This window comes from Scyliorhinus canicula, chromosome 19 (genome assembly GCF_902713615.1).
Source record: "Scyliorhinus canicula chromosome 19, sScyCan1.1, whole genome shotgun sequence".
Taxonomy (NCBI): domain Eukaryota; kingdom Metazoa; phylum Chordata; class Chondrichthyes; order Carcharhiniformes; family Scyliorhinidae; genus Scyliorhinus; species Scyliorhinus canicula.
This window is the reverse complement of record NC_052164.1, coordinates 99716494-99739506: the sequence shown is the minus strand read 5'-3', so window position 1 is coordinate 99739506 and position 23013 is coordinate 99716494. Positions and strand designations below refer to the sequence as shown.

Here is a 23013-nt window from a genome sequence, read left to right as displayed (position 1 = left end):
CAACACACAGGCAGCATGTGAGAAAATTCAACCCTCATAAACCATAAAGATCTGAGGGAATATTCGCAATAAAGTAACTTAAAATGGGGGGGGACAGAGAGATGAAAAGTTTGACTTTCTTAAGACAAGCCAGCCGTTGATAAATGAATAGGTTTTCCCTACGGTGATTGAGCAAATTTACATTTTTACGCAGTTACAGTCTCTTTTTTTCAATAAACATTTCCAGCGCTTTGATGAGAAATGGGAGAGATCCAGCCTCCCTGATGCCAGTCCTTTGGGAAGACAGTAGACTGAAGCCAACAATCTTGATTGCAACAGTCTGCTTGGTCAGTGTCCACTCTTTTCATCAGTTGCTGTAAGCCTGTAAAAATCAAACAGATGTTAGATCTGAGGAGGTTACCACTCAACAGTTTGGGTTTTAACATTTGGTTTCCCTCTTGTTTATAAAATGGTTTCACCCTTAGAGATTGGCAATGAGAGAGCCACACAAATAATACCCAGCGGGAACTCACTGTAGACTGGGCCAGCGATTTCAAAATCTTGCTGTAGAGAGGACCCTTCCCCTTCACGTTCCCTAAACACTGGTCGGGATCTTCAGGCTGTTCCCGGTGTTGGGATCTTCTGCCGAGCCCCCAACCCCTCCCCCGCTGCGGGTTCCCCAATGGCGGAGCGTGTGAACACTAACAGCAGCGGGATTGGAAGTGGCTGGCCAATAGCGGGCCGCCAGTGCTCCTGCAAAACACGCCGCGGGGCAATGCCGGAAAACCGCACACACTGATCCTCTCCTCGGTTCCAAGCTCTGGAATTCCCTCTCTAATCTTCTCTACTCTGGGCGTGCAGGTCCACAGATCCTTAAAAGTGGCAGCACAGGCGGAAAGGGTGGCAAAGAAAGCGTACGGCAAGCTTGCCTTCACAGGACGGGATATCGAGTATAAAAGCTCAAAATTATGTTGCAATTATATAGAACGTTCGTCAGGTCACATTTGGAACACTGTGTCCAAATTCTGGTCACCGCACTATCAGTAGGACGTGGAGGCTTTGGAGAGAGTACAGAAGAGGTTTACCGGAATGTTGCCTGATATGGAGGTTATTAGCTATGAGGAGAGATTGAATAAACTGGGATTGTTCTCCCTAGAGAGATGGAGGCTGAGGGGCGACCTGATAGAAGTTTATATAATTATTAGGTGTATAGATAGGGTGAACAGTTGGAGGCTTTTTCCCCAGGATGAAGTTTGAAATGACAATTACTGTACAAGGGAACCCAACTTCAAGGTGAGGGGGGATGGGTTCAGTGGAGATGTGCAGGGGAAGTTTTTTACACAGAGGGTGGTGGCGGCCTGGAATGCACTGCCAAGTGAGGTGGTTGAGGCAGATACGTTAGCGACCTTTAAGTCTTATCTGGATAGGCACATGAACAGACGGGATATAGAAGGATATAGGTGGTTGGTCTAGATAGGACACGGGATCGGCGCAGCTTGGAGGGCTGAAGGGCCTGTTCCTGTGCTGTACTGTTCTTTATTCCTTGTACTCCCTCCTTTAAGATCTGCCATAAAACCTACCTCTTTGACCAACATCTTGGTCACCTGGTTTCCTATCTTCTAACGTGACACAGTGTTAAACATTACTTGATAATGCTCTAGTCAATGTTTTACTATGCTAAAAGTGCTATGTAAATGCAAGTTGTTGTTGCAAGTCAATGGATGGGACAATCAGGCACCCTGGCTTCACCTCACAAACTTCCTAAGGTCCCCCATCATCCATTTACCCCATCAACCTACGACATCCGCAGTCCTGCATCATCCATGACCGTATTATCACCTTCATCTATTTGCCTAATTAATGATACAAATGACAGGCTTGCTTCGTTGATATATTAGCAAAGGTCTTCCTTTCATCGTGATTTTTGGTCACACATTTACGTCAAGATTCAATGATTAAAAAAGGCTATATGTTTTTTCAAATATTTTTATTCAAGGCTTTTTACGTCGATACACAAGATATAAGAAGAGCAACACCACAACCTAAACAAATAGCTGCAAATCTCCAACCTCCCCTGATACCAACACCCCACCACATCCTGCCATCCCAATTTCTACCCCCTTATCCCCCCCCCCCCCCAACACCCACCCCCTCCCCCCCCCCCAACACCCACCCCCTCCCCCTCGCTGATCTCTCAATCCTCCTTGAAGAAATCAGTGAGCGGTTTTCACCTCTGGGTGAAGCCCTCGAATGACCACGGCAAAGCGACCTCGACTTTCTCCAATCGCAGGAATTCTGCCAGTCGCTGACCCACACCCCTACCTTCGGCAGCTCGGAGACCCGCCAGCACAACACATTCCGTCTCCCCGTCTCCCCGCGATCAGGGAGGCAAAGGCTAATACGTTGGCCTCTCTCCCCACCCACTCCCCCGGACTCCCGGATCTTCCGACACCCCAAATAGCGCCGCCTCCAGACTCGAGGCCACCCAGAACCTCGGCATCACGTCCGAGAAGCCCTGCCAGATCTCCCTCCGTCTTGGACGCGGTCAGAACATGTGGACGTTATTCCCCCCCCCCCCCCCCCCCCATCACACCTGTCTTCCACCACTGCAAAAAACAGGCTATATAAACATTGAGAATAAAAATTGTTTTGGTTGGGATCAGCCATGGTGTAACTGGCCTCCTCCATTTCCTGTTCATGCCCCTAAGCAAAGTGTCACAAAGCCTAGCTGCTGTGAGATCATTTAAGAAGCCTCCAAACTTCATCATAAAATAAAGTTACATCCTTATGTTGCAGGCAATATACATTAACATTGACACAATTTCCTCATTGCGACCAACATTGTATAGTCATTGAAAGGTAGGTAATAAATATTTCTATTTATAGAGTGCCTGATTTGTCTTGGAAATGTGTTGGTATACACTTACATTAATTTCCATATAAGTAGATAACCATTGTGTGTCAATGAGTTGAAAGTTCTTTTGTGTTGCAATTTGACAATGAAAAATGTTAACCAGGCCATCAGGAAGACTTTCACTTATTGAAGTAGAGGCATGGATGGGCGCGATTTAATGGGACAAAAATAGAGTCCATTTTCAGCGGGTTTCACGGAGTGTTGTCAGTGCTGCAGCGACTAGAAAGACACCTCTATTTAACGCCACTCTGCCATTTATTTTGGCTTCGGTGGGGAATGCCTTGTTGAGACCGCCCTTTAATCATATTCTGGAAGTGTTCACAGATCGGGGCAGCATTTTTAAATGGCGGCCCGATCTTTCGGCCCCCCTCAGCCACCCCATGTGGTGTGCAGACCTCACCATGGCACCCAACGTACCTCTTATGGGGTCCTTGAGCCCCACCCCCCTCATCCCACCTCTTAAGGAGAAGAGACCCAGGCCTGACCCCTGGCATGGTCAACCTGGCACCTGAGCACCTTGGCATTGACAGCCTGGCACCCTAGCAGTGCTCCTGTCAACCTGGCAGTGCCACCCTACTTTATTTCCTGATTTGGCAATGCCCCGATTTTCAACTCCTCTCCTTGTTTTCAGATTCCGCCATGGTTTCCTGCCCTCCCAACCTCCTCCTACCCTCTGTGCACCATCCCATTCCAGCTTCTCTGACCTGTCTGATTACATTCCCTGGATATCCTTGGGACATATCCCTATGTTAAAGTTGGAACTAGATTGCAAGTCATTATTGTTAGACTCTCGTCACAAAATACTTTCTCAAGTCATTATAAATATGAGAGTCATCATTACCTCCATTTGTGTGAAGATCCAGTCAGTGAGCTCTGTCACTCGGGCGTAAACACCTGGCTTCTTGCTCCGAGCACAGCCAATCCCCCAACTTGTAACCCCTGTCAGGTACCAGGTACCGGAAACTTCACATACAAGAGGCCCACCACTGTCACCCTAGGGTTTAAAGAGAAGAGATTTGCAGTGAGAGATGTTATGGGCCAGGATTTAGAGAACACCAAAGTGTATCATGGAGTTCACCTGACCCACAACTTTCAATAGATTGTGGTTATGGGGAGCACAAGGGCCCACTCTACAGGTGTGATGCAACAGAGATCTAAAGTACTTTTAAATTAAAACAATGTTTATTTTGAATCCAGTTAACACTTTATAAACCCACAGTAAACATCTTAACAACTATCAATACCAATAATCCCCACAGATACAATATTCTACAAGTAACTCCTCATAATCTTCCTAACAACATCCATATGTTAAACCCTTTTCAAAGAAAGACAGCAGGTTTAAATTCTCTATAGAAACAGGTATTACTTTGAAATCCTCAAATGAGCTGAAGACAGTCTGTAGTTTGTAGAGAGAGATCCTTATACAGCTGCTTGCTTTGCCTGCAGCTATCCAGCTCTGAAAACGAAACTAAAACACTCAGACACACACCAGCTTTTTGCTCAAAGTGAAAGTAAAAGTAGAGTCCCAGCTCAGCTCCACCCACACACTGACATCACTGCAGCTATTTGATAAACACCCATTTCTTAAAGGTACTCTCACATGACAGAGGGAAACTGGTTGGAGCGCAGATCACAGTCCCCGTGCAAAGCCTTGGTGTTTGCATTCAGGGACGGCAGTGGCGTAGTGGTATTATCGCTGGACTATAGTAATCCAGAGACCCAGATTCATGCTCTGGGGACCCGGGTTCGAATCCCGCCACTGCCGATGGTGAAATTTGAATTCAACAAAAACCTGGAATTAAAAATCCAAAGATGAACATGAAACCATTGTCGATTGTCGTAAAAACCCACCTGGTTCACTAATGAAATGAAATGAAATGAAAATGCCCTTGAGGGAAGGATATCTGTTGGCTGATCTGGCCTACATGTGACTCCAGATCCACAACAATGTGGTTAACTCTTAAATGTCCATGGGGATGGGCAATAAATCCTGGCCCACATCCCATGCACGAATATTTGAAAAATGTACCAGGCATTTCATTTAAATGGAGATGGCATGAAGGTTTATCCTGTGCTTGAATCGTGGGCTGTGAGTTATGGAGAATGTTATGAATCTTGTGAGAATGTGCTCACATGGGGTCCAGAGGCTCATTTGTGTGACTCACGTTCGTCCTAACCTGCCATGTCATTCAGATTAATCACTGGAAAATCGTATCAATTGGGTAAAGCCACCTGTGCGTTTGATTGGACAATCCGGGCTTGCATTGAGTGAGCCTGAGGGGTGAGATTAAAGCCTGGCCAAGCCTTCTGCTCAATGTTTTCAAGGAAGCACCAGCCATGACTCGATGGATGTCTTTGCATTTGAAGGATGTGCCTTTCCCACTCCAGAGAGTTGACACAATATCCAGCTGCAGTCCCACTGAGTGAGAGTGCTCAACTGTCAGATAAAAGGATAACCTGTGGTCCCTCAAGCCGTCCTTCCACCTCCCCCCCCCCCAATGTAACATGGGTTAGCATTTTGTGACATGCCCATCTCTATGGATGAAACCACCCACTTGCTGCCAGCTCCACAAAGGGCCACCATAATTGGGGGTTTGAGGTGCTCCTCAGGTTCAATTCATTTGGAACTTGGGTGAAGCCCGTCGATCTGACCCCCAATTCCATGCTGGGGTCCCAGAGGTGAATGGACGGATTACCTGCTTTCTGCCTGCCACGCACCTGACAAGAATCAACTCCGCCGCCAAACCTTCCGGCACAGACCATACGCTGCGTTATTGCTCCATTGTAATAACTTCGCTGGTTGCAGGTACGGCTGCTGATTAAGTTGACAGTAGCTTCGAGAAGGATGTTTGAAGTTGAGGCTGAAATGCATTTTACAAAGGGTTATGGTCAGGACATCACGATGCCACTCATGAACTCTACCCTGAAAATGAGGCGGACAACACCGTTTCGGAGTGACCTGAACAACAGTTTCTGAAATGTAATCATGCCCAAGTGAACCGCACTTACCAACAACAGTAACATATGTTTCTACTGGGCCTTTAACAGAGGAAAGCATCCCAATGTACTTCACAAGAAAGTGTTTTTAATCAAAATTTAACATCAAGCAACAGTGTGAGGTATTTGGTCAGGTGGCCAAAAGCTTGGCCAAAGGGTTAATCTGAGGAATATCTTAAGGAAGGAAAGGAGCGGAGAAGCAAAGAGGTTCAGCTTGGGCATTTAGAGCTGAGAGCCCAGGCAACTAAAGGTTCGGCCGCCAGTGGAGGAACAATTAAAATCTGAAATATTGAAGATGCCAGAAATGGAGACGCGCGGAACTTCAGAGGGTTGAAGCAATGACGGTAAAACTCCACCCAATCACCTTTATTTTGATGTGGAGGCATTTTACAACTCAAGTTCTCAATGCATATTTTATGAGTGACATATTGGTGCCATTGACGTGAGTCAATCGCTTGTCGGAATGAGGGTTTTTGGCATAATTAAAATCTCACTTCCTTGCAAGATTGAAGATGTGATCCAGTGAAGATGACAAGATTTTGCACTTCCTCTCACAATAGCAGGCATCCAAAAACTCTCAAACAATGTTTTGGGAAAAACAAAAAATACTGAAGATGCTGAAAATCTGAAATAAGAACAGAAAGGGAGCAGCCTCGTAATGGCAGCTTTCCCTGTCGGGAGCCATTCAAATCGAGGTGGACTTTACCGTGGCTGAAAAATCCCACCCAGACGTTTCCCAGCAGTTTTTGTTTTATATTGCGAACAATGTTTGTCTCTTTGAATTAATTTTCCTGTGGACGGCTGTTAAGCAGAAGACATTGATCCTGTGCAAGCTCTGGCAATAGGACACCATGGTACGGTAACCCATCCTCCAGATTACTCTGACTGACCGACAAACATACTTTTACTTACATGCACCTTCCCTTGTGTGACCAAAACCCGTAATCCAACACGACATTCCAGCAGGAAATTGTTGATCATGAGTTGGCAAACAGGCAGGCTTGACATAATCTGGAAAAGTTACAACTCTGTATTAGCATAAAAATAAACGTCAAGCAAATCAAAGTGATTTCATTGCCACACATGCACGGACACACACATGAATTGGGACAGTGTAGAGGGAACTTTACTCTGTATCCAGCCCCGTGCTGTACCTGTCCTGGGAGTGTTTGATGGGGACAGTGTAGAGGGAGCTTTACTCTGTGTCTAACGCGTGCTGTATCTATCTTGGGAGCGTTTGATGGGGACAGTGTAGAGGCAGCATTACTCTGTATCTAACCCTGTGCTATACCTGTCCTGGGATTGTTTGATGAGGACAGTGTGGAGGGAGCTTTACTCTGTATCTAACCCCGTGCTGCACCTGTCCTGGAAGTGTTTGATGGGGACAGTGTAGAGGAAGCTTTACTCTGTATCTAACCCCGTGCTGTACCTGTCCTGGGAGTGTTTGATGGGGACAGTGTAGAGGAGCTTTACTCTGTGTCTAACGCGTGCTGTATCTATCTTGGGAGCGTTTGATGGGGACAGTGTAGAGGGAGCTTTACTCTGTATCTAACCCCGTGCTGTACCTGTCCTGGGAGTGTTTGATGGGGACAGTGCAGAGGGAGCTTTACTCTCTATCTAACTGAGGCATGATCAATTGGACAAAGACGACAGTTGAATCCAACTGAGGCTTTATTGCTGTAAGATGTGTGGCCTCCCACAGCAGCTGGCGATATGGCTGCTGACTGGAGGACATGCATATTTATACCCCGCCTCCTGGGCAGAGCCAGCAGGCAGGGACCACCAGCAAACCTGTAGTACAGGTCCTACCGTACATCACCTAATACAGGTGCAACAGTGGTTTACCACATTCACCCCTGTTAAGAATTGAGTCTGGTGGGGGTGGTGGATAACTATATACAATAATGAGTTAATATTTACAGGATTTGAGCAAACAAATGTCCTTTGATGTCCGTTGGACTGGTCAGAGGTTTAGCCGGTCCGGGGCCTTGATGTTCCTCTGGCAACGACGTAGTGGCATCGGCGATGTTGGTGCTGCTCTGGTCGGTGGTGACTCTGGGAGTGTGCCGAAATCCTCTTCATCGTCGGGCGTGGGCAGGGGGAGGACGGATGGTCCTGGGAGGGCTGCTGTTTGGAGCGACAGGGTAGTGGAGGGTGGCGCTGGGGGCGGAGGGGGTGTGGGGGTGGAACCTGCTGCTGTCAGGTCCCTCAGGGAGACAGTATCCTGGCGGCCTTCGATGAACGCCGGGCATACTGGGGGTTTGCGTGGAGCAACTGCACCCTATCCACCAACGGGTCCACCTTGTGGAGTCGGACATGCTTACGGAGAAGCACTGTTCCCAGAGTGGGAGCCAAGTTGGGAGCGACACCCCGGATGTGTACTTCCTGAGGAAGGCAAAAAGATGTTCATGGGGTGTATTGTTAGTGGCAGTGCACAGTAGTGAGCGAATGGAGTAGAGTGCAGCAGGGAGGACCTCCTGCCAGTGGGAGGCTGGGAGGTTCCTGGACCGTAGGGCCAGCTGGACGGCCCTCCAAACCGTCCCAATCTCCCTCTCTACCTGCCCGTTTCCCCGGGCGTTATAGCTTGTCGTTCTGCTGGAGGCGATACCCCTGCTGAGCAGGAACTGACGTAGCTCGACACTCATGAATGAGGATCCCCTGTCACTGTGGATGTAGGCGGGGAAACCGAACAGAGTGAAGATTGTGTTGAGGGCTTTAATGATGGTGGCAGACGTCATGTCGGGACATGGGATGGCGAAGGGGAATCTGGAGTATTCGTCGACCACACTGAGAAAATATGTGTTACAGTCGGTGAAGGGGAGGGGGCCTTTGAAGTCAACGCCGAGGTTCAAAGGGACGGGAACCCTTCACCAGGCGCGCGCGGTCTGGCCGGTAAAAGTGCGGCTCGCACTCCGCACAGACCTGGCAGTCCCTGGTGATTGTCCGTACTTACTCGACGGAGTAGGGCAGATTTTGTGCCTTAATGAAGTGACTCCTGGGTGACAAAGGTTGCCGTGCAGGGTCCGGAGTCGGGTCTACCTGTGCGCTGGCACATGTACCTCGTGATAGGGCGTCTGGGGGCTCGTTGAGCTTGCCGGGGCAATACATAATCTTGTAATTGTAGGTGGAGAGCTCGATCCTCCTCCTCAAGATTTGATCGTTCTTGATCTTGCCCCGCTGTGTGTTGCTGAACATGAAGGCTACCGACCGTTGGTCTGTGAGGAGAGTAAATCTCCTGCCGGCCAGGTAATGCCTCCAGTGCCGCACCGCTTCAATGATAGCTTGGGCCTCCTTTTCGACGGATGAGTGCCGAGTTCCGGAGGCATGAAGGGTGCGGGGAAAGAATGCCACGGGCCTGCCAGCCTGATTGAGGGTGGCGGTGAGGGCGAAGTCAAATGCGTCGCTTTCTACTTGGAAGGGCAGTGTCTCAACTATAGCGTGCATTGTGGCCTTGGCTATATCAGCTCTGATCCGGGCGATGGCCTGTTGGGTCTCGGCCGTCAGGGGAAACTGGGTGGACTGTATGAGTGGGCAGACCTTGTCCGCATAGATGGGACCCACTGGCCGTAATATGAGAAGATCCCCAGACAGCGTTTGAGGGCCTTGGGGCAGTGGGGGAGGGGGAGCTCCATGAGGGGGCGCATGCGGTTGGGATCGGGCCCCAGGACTCCGTTCTGGATCACATAGCCGAGGATGGCTAAGCGGTTCGTGTGGAACATACACTTCTCCTTGTTGTAAGTGAGGTTTAGGAGAGTAGCGATGTGGAGAAATGTAGCAAGGTTGGCGTCGTGGTCCTGCTGATCATGGCTGCAGATGGTGACATTGTCTAGGTACGGAAAGGTGGCCCATAACCCGTACCGGTCGACCATTCGGTCCATCTCCCTTTGGAACACCGATACCCCGTTTGTGACGCCAAAGGGGACCCGAAGGAAGTGGTATAGGCGGACGTCTGCCTCGAAGGTGGTCTGATTTAAGGATGGGAAGCTGGTGGTTGGCCGATTTCAGGTCGACCGTTGAGAAGACTCGGTACTGCACAATCTGGTTAACCATGTCAGATATGCGTGGGAGGGGGGTACGCGTCGAGCTGCGTCTACCGGTTGATGGTCTGGCTGTAGTCCACGACCATTCGGTGTTTCCTAGTTTTAACTACTACCTTTTGGGCTCTCCAAGGGCTATTGCTGGCCTCGATGATGCCTTCCCGAAGCAGCCGCTGGATCTCGGACCTGATGAAGGTCTTGTCCTGGGTGCTGTACCTTCTGCTCCTGGTGGCGACAGGTTTGCAATCGGGTTAGATTGGCAAAGAGGGAAGGTGGGTCGACCTTTAGGGTCGTGAGGCCACACACAGTAAGGGGTGGTAAGGGCCCACCGAATTTCAGAGTTAGGCTCTGGAGGTTACACAGGAAGTCCAGGCCGAGGATTAGTGCAGCGCAGAGATTAGGGGGGATGTAGAGGCGGAAACCGCTGAATTCTATGCCCTGGACCATGAGCGTGACCGTACAGTACCCCCGGATCGCTGCGCAATGGGATCCGGAGGCCAGGGAGATTTTTTGGTTGGCGGGGTGTACCATATCCGGGTGTATGAAGCTTTCGGTGCTCCCAGAGTCCAGCAGGCAGGAGGTTACGTGTCCGTCGACTTTCAAGCTGGTGGCTGCGTTGGCCAGGTTATGCGGACGACACTGTCGATCGACATGGAGGCGAGTCTTGGTTGGTCATCGCTGGTGTCGGATAATGGGGCGACTGGTGAGCCCGGGTCCTAGAATGCTGGTGGTGCCCATGTACTGAGGGGTAGGCAAGATGGCGAGGCCCGAAGATCTTGAGGATTATGAAATGGCGGTGCCCGTGGAACGCATGTTGCGGGGGTGGAACAAGATGGTGGCTCCCATTGAACGCACGTGTTGTGTGGAGGGGAAGATGGTGGCGCTCACTGGCCGCATGTGGTCTTGGGGGGTGGGGGGATGGCGGCGCCCATTGTCCGTGACCGAGGGAGGTGGGGGGCGATAGCGGCGACTGAGCGGGCCTGGCACACCGTGGCAAAGTGGCCCTTCTTCCCGCAGGCTTTACAAAGGGCAGCGCGGGCCGGGCAGCGTTGGCGGGGGTGCTTCTGTTGGCCTCAAAAATAGCATCGGGGGCCCCTGGGGTTCGCTGGCTGGCGCGCAGCGCAGGCGTATTGGGTGGGCAGCGCCCCGCTGGGGCGGCTGTTTGTGGGGTCCACTAAACGTAGGAGGGTGGGTCGCGTGGCTGGGGGTGTAGGACTGGATGGTGCGCAGGGCGACCGTCATGGAGAGCGCTAGCGTTTTAGTCTCTGTGAGGTCACGCGTGGCCCCTTCTCGGAGTCGCTGGCGTATGAGGTCTGACCCAATTCCAGTCACAAAAGTGTCCCGCATAAGGAGGTCTGAGTGTTCCGTGGCCGTAATGGCCTGACAGTCACAGTCCCGGACTAGTGGGATTAGGGCCGCCAGAAGTCTTCTATGGACTCACCAGGGAGTTGAGAGCGAGTGGTGAGTGCGTGCCTGGTGAAGAGCGTGTTCGTTTTCAGTGCGTCGTTGTCTTTGAGTAGAGTCATGGCTTTGGCATAGTTCGGCACGTCCTGGATTAGCGGAAAGACTTTGGAGCCCAAACTGGAATATAAAATCTGAATCTTCTGAGCCTCCGGGACTGGTGTTGGTGCCGTGTTGATATACGCCTTGAAGCAAGCTAGACAGTGCTGGAAATCCTTTCTGGCGTCGCTTGAGTGTGGAACCAGCTGCAGGCGATCCGGTTTGATACGGAGGTCCATCCTTAGAAACTTATCGCAATAAATTGAGGCACGATCAATTGGACAAAGACGACAGTTGAATCCAACTGAGGCTTTATTGCTGTAAGATGTGTGGCCTCCCACAGCAGCTGGCGATATGGCTGCTGGCTGGAGGACACGCATATTTATACCCTGCCTCCTGGGCGGAGCCAGCAGGCTGGGACTACTGCCGAACCTGTAGTACAGGTCTTACCGTACATCACCTAATACAGGTTTACCACACTAACCCTGTGCTGTACCCGTCCTGGGAGTGTTTGATGGGGACAGTGTAGAGGGAGCTTTACTCTGTATCTAACCCCGTGCTGTACCTGTCCTGGGAGTGTTTGATGGGGACAGTGTAGAGGGAGCTTTACTCTGTATCTAACCCCGTGCTGTACCTGTCCTGGGAGTGTTTGATGGGGACAGTGTAGAGGGAGCTTTACTCTGTATCTAACCCCGCGCTGTACCCGTCCTGGGAGTGTTTGATGGGGACAGTGTAGAGGGAGCTTTACTCTGTATCTAACCTCGTGCTGTACCTGAATTGATGTTAAGGATGACTACAACAGAGAAGGAATAGTTCATTCAGTGGCACTAACACTGGGTCGGGTTGATGGGCATGAAAGATATTTATGTACGTGAATTTTGTTCCAAACACCCAGTTGATTGAGGGGGTTGGTCACATTGTAAATAAACTTCAGAGGCTTGAGCAGGGAATCTACAACCCGCAGATGTGTCCTCCTGTTCCAGTGCATCATTAATGCAGAATTTAACAATAATGGTATCAGATAAAATATCGGTCAGGGGCAAGCATCCTTAATGTTGTGACATTACCTGTAAACTGCAACGGTCGAGTGAGCTTCATCAAAGCAATGTCATTATCATTCGTATCCGAACTGTACCCTCTGTGAGTGACAATTTTCGAGACATAACTTTGAGTGGCTCCACGTAGCTGATATTGAGAAATGAAACCACTGTACAACCTCCAGTTAGATGGCTTATAGCTGTCATCCCTGCAATCAAAGGAAGATCGGTTATAGGCTGAAAGGACAAAGCTTCTTCCTTGCTCTCCTCATGCTGACCTTCTCCACCACCCCTTTCCCCCTCCATCTGGATTACCTGCAATGGCAGGAGAGAGGATGGATAGTCCACCCTGTGAGTTTCCCTCTGAACTTGCACATTGGACCAATCAGACCAATTCAAGGTCTGAATGGGGGTGAAGTATCAGTGGTGTCACCCCATCCGGCTAAACCCACCACAAACTAAATCGAGGGTCAGAAGACGTTCACGATAAGCTTTATAAAAGTTTTAATGAGACTTCCCTGCAATGCACATCCCGGAACCCACAAGCAATTCTTGGGACTTTTTCCCTTAACCCAGGGCTTTCTCTACACCCAACAATCTCTCCGTCTCCACCTTAACAATTCCCTTCGGCCTATCGTCCATTCAGCCTAATGGTTGAAGACTAACATCACTATTGTCTCCTTCACAAAGAGCCAGGAGTGATACTCACTCAAAGAAGCAATGGCTCGCAGTGATGATCCAGTCCTCGGAGATGATGGTTGCACCACACACGTGCCGGCCTTTGTAATAGAGACTAACTTGCCATGGCCAGTAGCCCAATTGTGCTGGCGTCCCACCCACGATTCTTGTTGTGATCTTGATCCTCTTGCCACAGTCTAAACACGCAAAGAGATTTTATTCAGAGCGACATTCATAAGAAATGGTTGTTTTGATTTGTTGTTGCAGGAGGTTTTTCCGATTGCGTCGATAGCTAATACTTTCCCACATGTCCTTCCACATTGAAGGAATATTCCAGGGCATTGGACTTAGTAAACGCAGTCATCTGGCAGCATTTAATCTGGCAGTCATCTGGCACAATTTAATCTGAATCATCTGGCACAATTTAATCTGAATCATCAGGTAGCATTTAATGCCCTCACTCGCGACAAACTTAGTAAAGGGGACGCATTTAATTAGGTAGGGGTTTGGCTGGTGGGGGCCACAGCATGTTCCTGCCTCCAGCCGGGGCAGGAGGTTGTGCAGGAAATCAGCCCTGCTGTCAGTTGAGGCCCTGCCAATGCTGGTATTAAGCCAACAGTGGGTGGGGGGGTTGCCATTCTTGGACCATGGTAGGCAAACCCGTGCGGGATTTGGCGGAAGATCAAGGGAACAACCATCGGGAAGTGCGGGTGAGGGTGGGCGCTGAGAGATAAACCCCCTGTTCTTGCTGCCCAATCAACCCTCCTCCCCCCTGAGACCCCTTCTCATCACCACCCACCTGTGGCCTGGAATCTAGCGATGATCCTGGGCCTCAGGTGTGTGTCATTCCGACCTACCGCCTCCCCGCCGGTCGTTAGAAATGCAAGACTGTGCTTCCGGTTGCGGCTATGCGGAGCTAAGCCGCACGTTCGGCAGCTCCCGCTTTAATAGGACTTGTGGGCTCTTTTAAGGGCCCCAAACGGCGCTGATTTGATGATTCCCGGTGGGTAAAGGGGTCTGGAGCAAAACCCCCCGGGATTTATGGTGCGGACTTGGAGTGGGGCGAGGAGAAAAACGGCAGTAGCTTCCCTGGAAAAGCGGGGGAAGGTGGACAAAATGGCGGCCGGTGGAGCCCCTGAGGAGTGGAGGCAGTGGGCTGAGGAGCAGCAGGCGGCCCTCCTGCGCTATTTTACGGAGCTGAAAGGGGAGTTGTTGGAATCCCTGAAGGTGACGACTAGTAAGCTGCTGGAGTCCCAGACAACCCAGGGTGCAGCGATACTTGAGTTGCAGCAGCAGGCCTCTGAGCGCAAGGAGGTGGTTTCGGCCCTCGTGGGGAAGGTGGAGACACACGAGGCGCTTCATAAAAAGTTGCAAGATCGGTTCGAGGAGATGGAGCTTCGGTCACAGAGGAAGAACCTGCGGATCCTGGGCTTCGAGGAGGGGCTGGAGGGGTCGGACCTGCCAGCCTATGTGGCCGTGATGCTGAACTCGCTGATGGGGGCAGGATCCTTCCATCTGCCCCTGGAGCTGGAGGGGGCCCACAGAGTACTGGCCAGGCGGCCTAAGGCGAATGAACCCCCGCGGGCGGTGCTGGTGCGGTTCCATCGGTTCAGTGACCGGGAGTGTGTTCTCCAATGGGCCAAGAAGGTGAGGAGTAGTAAGTGGGAGAATTCGGTAGTGCGTATCTACCAGGACTGGAGTGCGGAGGTGGCCAAGCGGAGAGCCGGGTTTAACCGGACGAAGGCGGTGCTCCACGGAAAGCAGGTGGAGTTCGGCATGTTGTCGCCTGCGCCCCTGTGGGTCACCTACAAGGACCAGCATTACTACTTTGAGTCCCCGGAGGAAGCGTGGGCCTTTGTGCAGGCTGAAAAGTTGGACTCGAACTAGAGATTGGGGGCTGTGGGAGTTTTTCTATTTCTGTATCACTGTTTATGCTGTTGCTGGTTATTCTGTTTGTTTCTGTTTTTTCTCTCGCTTTCGGATGATGTGAGTTATGGTTTTGTGTTTTAAGTGGGGTACTGGGGTTTGTGGTTGATCTGTGTCTTTATACGGAGTTGGTGGTTGGGTTGCGACTGCTGTTTGGGAGCTGCATTGTTGGGGTGGGGCAGTGTGAAAGCGCAGGCTTTTCTCTGGTTTCCCGCGCTGCGGGACGAGGGGGGTGGAGCTGGTGGCGAGGGGCGTGGTTATTAGACCTGTTTTCCCGTGTCGAAGCGGTGCCAAGGAGCTGATACAGGGGAGGAGGGGGGACCTCATATCGGGAGGGGTCGGAGTTAGAGCGGGAGCTGCCAGGGTCAGCAGAAGTCAGCTGGCTCACGGGAGTACTGTGGAGGGAGCGTCGCAGCTAGGAGGGGTCCTAGCCTTGGGGGGGGGGGGGGATACCGGGTTGCTGCTGGATTGGCCAGGGAGAGGTTGGTGCGGGTCGGGGGGGTCGGGCTGAGGTTCTATCGCCGTGGGAAACGGGCCAAATGGGTGCTGGCCAGGGGCGAGCAGTCGATGGGGGAGGGGAGCGGGGTGTCCCCGGATCCGGCTGATTACGTGGAACGTGAGGGGGTTGAATGGGCCGGTTAAGCGGGCCAGGGTGTTTTCGCATCTGAAGGGGCTGAAGGCGGACGTGGCCATGCTCCAGGAGACCCACCTGAAGGTGGCAGACCAGGTCCGTCTGAGGAAGGGGTGGGTGGGGCAGGTTTTCCATTCAGGGCTCGACTCGAAGAACCGGGGGTGGCGATCCTGGTGGGGAGGAGGGTGGCGTTTGAGGCGTCTGAGGTTGTGGCTGATAGTGGCGGCAGATATGTGATGGTGAGCGGTAAGCTGCAGGGGGAGAGGGTGGTGTTGGTAAATGTGTACGCCCCAAATTGGGATGATGCTGGTTTCATGAGGCGTATGTTGGGCCGCATTCCTGGCCTGGAGGTGGGGGGCTTGATCATGGGGGGGGACTTCAATACAGTGCTGGATCCCCTACTGGATCGTTCTAGTCCAAGGACAGGCAGGAGGCCGGCGGCGGCCAAGGTGTTGAGGGGGTTTATGGACCAGATGGGAGGAGTGGATCCCTGGAGGTTCGGGAGGCCGAGGGCTCGGGAGTACTCTTTTTTCTCCCATGTGCACAGGGTTTATTCCCACATTGATTTCTTTGTTTTGAGTAGGGGACTGGTCCCGAGGGTGGAGGAGGCCGAGTATTCGGCTATTGCGATTTCAGACCATGCTCCGCATTGGGTGGATCTGGAGATGGGGGAGGTGCGGGACCAGCGCCTGCTTTGGCGTCTGGAGATGGGGTTGTTGGCTGATGAGGAGGTGTGTAGGAGGGTTCGGGGATGTATCGAGAGGTACCTCGAGGTCAATGATACTGGGGAGGCCCAGGTGGGGATGGTGTGGGAGGCTCTGAAGGCAGTGATTAGGGGGGAGCTGATCTCCATCCGAGCCCATAGGGAGAGGGGGGAGAGGAGGGAGAGACTGGTGGGGGAGCTGTTGAGTGTGGATAGGAGGTACGTGGAGGCCCCGGAGGAGGGATTGCTGGGGGAGCGGAGTAGCTTGCAGGCCAAGTTTGATTTATTGACCACCAGAAAGGTGGAGACACAGTGGAGGAAGGTGCAGGGAGCGGTCTATGAGTATGGAGAGAAGGCGAGCAGGATGCTGGCGCATCAGCTTCGTAAGCGGGACGCTGCTAGGGAGATTGGTGGAGTGAAGGATGGGGTGGGAATGTGGTGCGGCAGGGGGCAGAGGTCAATGAGGTCTTTCAGGACTTTTATAGGGAACTGTACCGGTCGGAGCCGCCGGCGGTGGGAGGGGGAATGGAGAGGTTTTTGGATAGGCTGCGATTTCCAAGGGTGCAGGAGGAGCAAGTGGAGGGACTGGGGGCGCCGATCGAGTTGGAGGAGCTGGTCAGTGGGATTGGCCACATGCAGTCGGGGAAGGCGCCGGGACCGGATGGGTTCCCGGTTGAATTTTATAAGAAATACGCGGACCTGCTGGGCCCCCTGTTGGTCAGGACCTTCAACGAGGCATGGGAGGGGGGTGTTTTGCCCCCGACGATGTCTCGGGCGCTGGTTTCCCTGATCCTGAAGCATGATAAGGACCCCTTGCAGTGCGGATCATACAGGCCAATTTCACTGCTTAATGTAGACGCCAAGTTTCTGGCGAAGATCTTGGCCACTAGAATAGAGGACTGGGTGCCGGGGGTGGTACATGAAGATCAGACGGGTTTTGTGAAGGGGAGGCAGCTGAACACTAACGTGCGAAGGCTGCTAAATGTGATAATGATGCCGGCAGCAGAAGGAGAGGCGGAGATTGTGGTGGCATTGGATGCGGAGAAGGCCTTTGACAGGGTTGAGTGGGGGAACTTGTGGGAGGTGTTGGAGAGGTTTGGGTTTGGGGTGGGGTTTATTAAATGGGTGAGGTTGCTGTACGAGGCCCCGATGGAAAGTGCAGCGACAAATGGGAGGAGGCCCGAGTACTTCAGGCTCCACCGTGGGACGAGGCAGGGGGGCCCCCTGTCCCCCTTGCTTTTTGCGTTGGCAATTGAGCCTCTTGCCATGGCTCTCAGGGAGTCGAGGAGGTGGAGGGGTTTGGTGCGAGGTGGGGAGGAGCACCGAGTGTCGCTGTATGCAGACGACTTGCTGCTGTATGTAGCAGACCCGGTGGGGGGAATGCCGGAGGTGATGGAGATTCTTGCTGAGTTTGGGAGTTTCACGGGCTATAAATTGAACCTGGGCAAGAGTGAGCTGTTTGTCGTACACCCGGGGGATCAGGAGGAGGGGATTGGTAGGCTCCCGCTAAAGAGGGCAGTGAGGAGTTTTAGGTACCTGGGGGTTCAGGTGGCTAGGAGCTGGGGACTCTGCACAAGCTCAATTTTACTAGGTTGGTGGAGCAGATGGAGGAGGAATTTAAAAGGTGGGACATGCTGCCGTTGTCGTTGGCGGGTAGAGTACAGTCCGTCAAAATGACGGTGCTCCCAAGGTTTCTGTTTTTGTTTCAGTGCCTCCCCATTTTCGTTCCGAGGGCCTTTTTGAGGAGGGTGAACAGCAGCATTCTGGGATTTGTTTGGGCGCACGGGACTCCGAGGGTAAGGAGGGTCTTTTTGGAGCGGGGCAGGGAGAGAGGGGGGCTGGCGCTGCCCAACCTCTCTGTGTACTATTGGGCGGCTAACGTCTCGATGGTACGTAAGTGGGTAATGGATGGGGAGGGGGCAGCATGGAAACGGATGGAGATGGCGTCCTGTGGAGGCACGAGCCTGAAGGCACTGGTAACGGCTCCGTTGCCGCTCCCTCCAACGAGGTACACCACGAGCACGGTGGTGGCGGCTACCCTCAAAATTTGGGGGCAGTGGAGGCGACACAGGGGGGATGTGGGGGGCTCGGTGGAGGCCCCGCTGCGCGGGAACCACCGGTTTATCCCAGGGAACATGGATGGCGGGTTCCTGGGTTGGCACAGGGCGGGCATTAGGAAGTTGGGAGACCTGTTCATTGACGGGAGGTTCGCGAGCCTTGGTGAACTGGAGGAGAAGTTTGAGCTCCCCCCGGGGAATATGTTCAGGTACCTTCAGGTCAAGGCGTTTGCTAGGCGGCAGGTGGAGGGGTTCCGTTTGCTGCCCCCGTGGGGGGTAAGGGATAGGGTGCTTTCGGGGGTGTGGGTCGGGGGTGGGAAGGTGTCTGACATCTACCAGGTAATGCAGGAGGTGGGGGAGGCATCGGTAGAGGAGCTGAAGGCTAAGTGGGAGGTGGAGCTGGGGGAGCAGATTGAGGAGGGGACATGGGCAGACGCCCTGGAGAGGATGAACTCCTCCTCTTCATGTGTGAGGCTTAATCTCATCCAGTTCAAGGTGCTGCACCGGGCCCACATGTCCGGATCTAGGATGAGTAGGTTCTTTGGGGGCGAAGACAGGTGTGTCAGGTGTTCGGGGAGTCCAGCGAACCATGCCCATATGTTCTGGGCATGCCCGGCACTGGAGGAGTTCTGGAAGGGGGTGGCGAGGACGGTGTCGAGGGTGGTGGGATCCAGGGTCAAGCCAGGCTGGGGACTCACGATGTTTGGGGTTGTGGTGGAGCCGGGAGTGCAGGAGGCGAAAGAGGCCGATGTCTTGGCCTTTGCGTCCCTAGTAGCCCGGCGGAGGATCTTGCTGCAGTGGAAAGATGCGAGACCTCCGAGCGTGGAGACCTGGATTAATGACATGGCGGGTTTCATTCAGCTGGAGAAGGTCAAATTCGCTCTGAGGGGGTCGGTACAAGGGTTCTTTAGGAGGTGGCAGCCTTTCCTCGACTTCCTGGCTCAACGATAAGGTACTAGGTCAGCAGCAGCAGCAACCCCGGGGGGGGGGGGGGGGGTGGGGGGGGGGTTTTAGGGGATAGTGTTTAAGTTGATTTGCTTATTGTTAATTTATTTTGTTGTTTATTTGGTTTGGGGGGGGGGGGGTTTGTTATATACGTTGTTACGGGTGCCGGGGGGTGTTTATTATTATTGTTACTGTTATTATTGTTCTGTTGATATATATTTTTCAAAAAATTCCAATAAAAATTATTTTAAAAAAAAGAAATGCAAGACTGTGACTGGCTGGCAACTTTTGAAAGGGTGAGACATCTGCTCCTTGGCATCTTTGATCCTGAGGGAAACCCTTTGCTATCCAGTTAAGTACATGAGTGGTGCTTAATTGGGTGGGCTGTAAAATACTCTCCAGCAGGCAGTCACTTCCATTGAATACAGCTCATAAACACTGCGAAAGCCTGGAAACATGGGGCTAAACGTGCTCGCTATGGGACTTTGTTCCCAATTAGTTGAATCGCGTCCTATATATCTCCCGTGCTGTACCTGCCCTGGGGGTGTTTGACGCCTGCATTGTGTTTCAAGACCTGAATGGATCTAATTCTCCAGCACTGATACTCTAACATAAACAAAATTAGAGCTTAAATTAATTTGGTTTGAAGAGAATTAATCTTACCATTGCATTTGAGAAAGACAGTATCTTTGGTGGTACATTGGGGGCTGAAACACAAAGACCACTCATTATTATAATAATCTTTCATTGTCGCAAGTATGAAGTTACTGTGAAAAGCCCCTAGTCGCCACATTCTGGGGCCTGTTCGGGTAAGCCGGTACAGGTATTGAACCCGCGCTGCTGGCCTTATTCAAACCAGCTGTCTAGCCGACTGAGCTAGACGGACAAACTAACAGGTCATTACACACCAGAGTCACAGAGATGACTCATTGCACATCAATCTGATGTTGCCTTGTTGACATTCCCAATACGACAGAGAATTTTCTTCCCCCCCCCCCCCCCCTCCCTCCTGAACAAACTGATTGTCCAGGGTTTCACCTCTCTGGGCTGCAGTCTTCTGCCTCAGTTATGCTCGATCAATGACTCCAGAAGCGAGATTGGACGACAATTGAAGGCTTTATTGGACTAGATGTTTCCCCCAGCAGCGCAGGTACAGAATGCAGCTGCTAGGGAGACACAGGCTCTTATACTCCGCCTTACTGGGCGGTACCAGCAGGCAGGCTTCACCAATGATATTGCTGTCTCAGGTACCTCCCACACCAATGGTCTTACAGCCTCAACCTGGGTACCGTAATACCCCTAATACCGACTACCACACTCAGTCTCATGTTTAATCTTTATGTGTACCTGGACGTGCAGGAGGGCAGCACAAAGTGAAATCCGACTTTTGTCTGCCTACTTAATCTGGCGTCACGCACGCAAAGCTGGAACTGGATGCCTCTGAGATCACTCACAGCACTGCTCCAGCCAACCATACCCACTGCAGCACACAGCAGAAGATGGATATGAAACCGGCCGCCCTCAGAAAGGCTCAGTCACACACCAACCCAGTGCAATCTTGGTCTCGGTGGAACTCAAAGTCCCGTTCTTCAGATCTGTTGGGATTTTCGTGGAGGCAATTTAGCCTCTCGTGATGACTAATCCAAATTGTTGCTTCTTCGAACCTACCCAGTAATACTCCATTCTAAATACAGGAAAACCTGTCCCGGACCTGTACAACTCTGCCCATGACCACCCCCCCTCCAATCCACCTTCTATTTAACATCTACTGACATACCTGTTGCTCAGGAGGCTTTGGATTTTGGTCCCTTGCTTGGTTGAGTTGACCACAAGGCTTGAAAAATGATCTTCGGTCATTTTCCCAAACTGGTAAAAGCTGTCGAACAATTACACAATGTAAGAGATATTTCCATGTCCCCTTCCTATAAAATATTACTGTCTCTCTTATTCACAACAAAAACACAAACTAGCATTTATATATTGCCTTTGAAGTAGCAAAACATCGGGCAGCACGGTGGCACAGTGGTTAGCATTGCTGCCCACGATGGCGCTGAGGACCTGGGTTCGAATCCCGGCTCTGGGTCACTGTCCGTGTGGAGTTTGCACATTCTCCCCGTGTCTGCGTGGGTTTCACCCCCACAACCCAAAAGATGTGCAGGATAGGTGGATTGGCCACGCTAAATTGCCCCTTAATTGGAAAAAATAATTGGGTACTCTAAATTTTAAAAAAAAGAAGTAGCAAAACATGCAGCGACGTGGAATATACAGGACAGGCCACTCGGCCCATCAGTCCAGGCCATCGTTCGTGCTCCACTCGAGTCCCCTCCTACCCTTCCATATCTATCAACATAACCTTGTACTCTCCCCTCCCTCATATGCTTGTCTATATTCCCCTTAAAGGCACCTGCACTATTTCCTTCCAATGCTCTCCGTGGTATCGAGTTCCACATTTTCCCATTCTCAGGTGAAAATATTTATTTTTGATTTTCCCGTGGCGACTATTTCACATCGATGGCTGCCTCGTTCGGCTCTTTCCCATGAGTGGAAACATTTCCCAAGCACTTCACAGAAAACATTAATAATCAAAATTTGACAGAGTCCGATGAGGAAATATTAACACAGATGGCCCTTGGCTAGCCATGGGTCATATTTCCTTATATGAATCTGTCAAGTTTTGATTGGAGGGGGAGTTGGTCATGGGCAGAGTTGTAGAGGTTTTAAGACTTCTAATGAAGGTGCAAGAGGGGGCAGGCTGGGGGAGGGGGGGAGGGCGCGGGAGGAAGGTGGAATTGTTTAGGGGCAGAATTGCAGAGCTTGGAGCTTGGGAAACTGAAGGCTAAGGCCTTGGGGATGTCCAGGAGGTGAAAATTGTAGAAGTGCAGAGATCTCAGAGTGAGTCTGGAGGAGATCACAGAGATAGGGAGGGACGAGGCCATGGATGGATTTACGAAACAGGAATCAGAATTTCCAAATTAAGGTTGCCGGGACTATGCAATGGGTGATGGGTCTTGAATGATGATAATATTAACACTATTTCAAACAATAAAATATGTAAATAGTAACGGTTAGCACTGCTGCCTCACAGCGCCAAGGACCCGGGTTTGATTGTGACCTCGGGTAACTGTGCGGAGTCTGCACGTTCTCCCTGTCTCTGCATGGGTTTCCTCCGGGTGCATCGGTTTCCTCCCACAGTCCAAAGATGTGCAGGTTAGGTGGATTGGCCATGCTAAATTGCCCCACAGGATGGGGTTACAGGGTGGGAGATTGGGCCTAGGTAGGGTGGTCTTTCGAAGTGTCGGTGCAGACTCGATGGGCTGAATGGCCTCTTTCTGCACTATTGGGATTCTATGATTCTATGAATACTTTCTCGCACCACCTTGTGATGTTTGGCAGAGATATGAAAGACATACTAATTTCAAATTAAATTTTAACCACACCTTCTATCACAGCTCTCAACCCTTTCCTTCTCCAATTCACCCTATTCTGTGTTTATAATAAGCAAGTTTAAAGTACTTTCCTGGGTCAAATTCCACAATTCTATTCTCTTCCAGGTAAGGAAGTTCCCACTGAAATTACCTCATAATCCAACCTTCCTCATTTTAGAAA

General features: G+C 51.5%; 1 protein-coding gene across 1 annotated transcript in view; it reads right to left on the bottom strand.

Moving 5' to 3' along the window:
* Positions 1 to 308: 308 nt before the first annotated feature.
* The window catches only part of LOC119954378 (transmembrane protease serine 3-like), a 54535-nt gene continuing 31830 nt past the window's right edge, over positions 309 to 23013 (bottom strand). The window contains 8 exon segments of the mRNA XM_038779575.1: positions 309 to 361; positions 3735 to 3887; positions 5615 to 5757; positions 6806 to 6904; positions 12498 to 12676; positions 13177 to 13342; positions 20071 to 20114; positions 21185 to 21283. Coding sequence (XP_038635503.1) covers positions 347 to 361; positions 3735 to 3887; positions 5615 to 5757; positions 6806 to 6904; positions 12498 to 12676; positions 13177 to 13342; positions 20071 to 20114; positions 21185 to 21283 — 898 coding nt within the window. The 3' untranslated portion in view covers positions 309 to 346.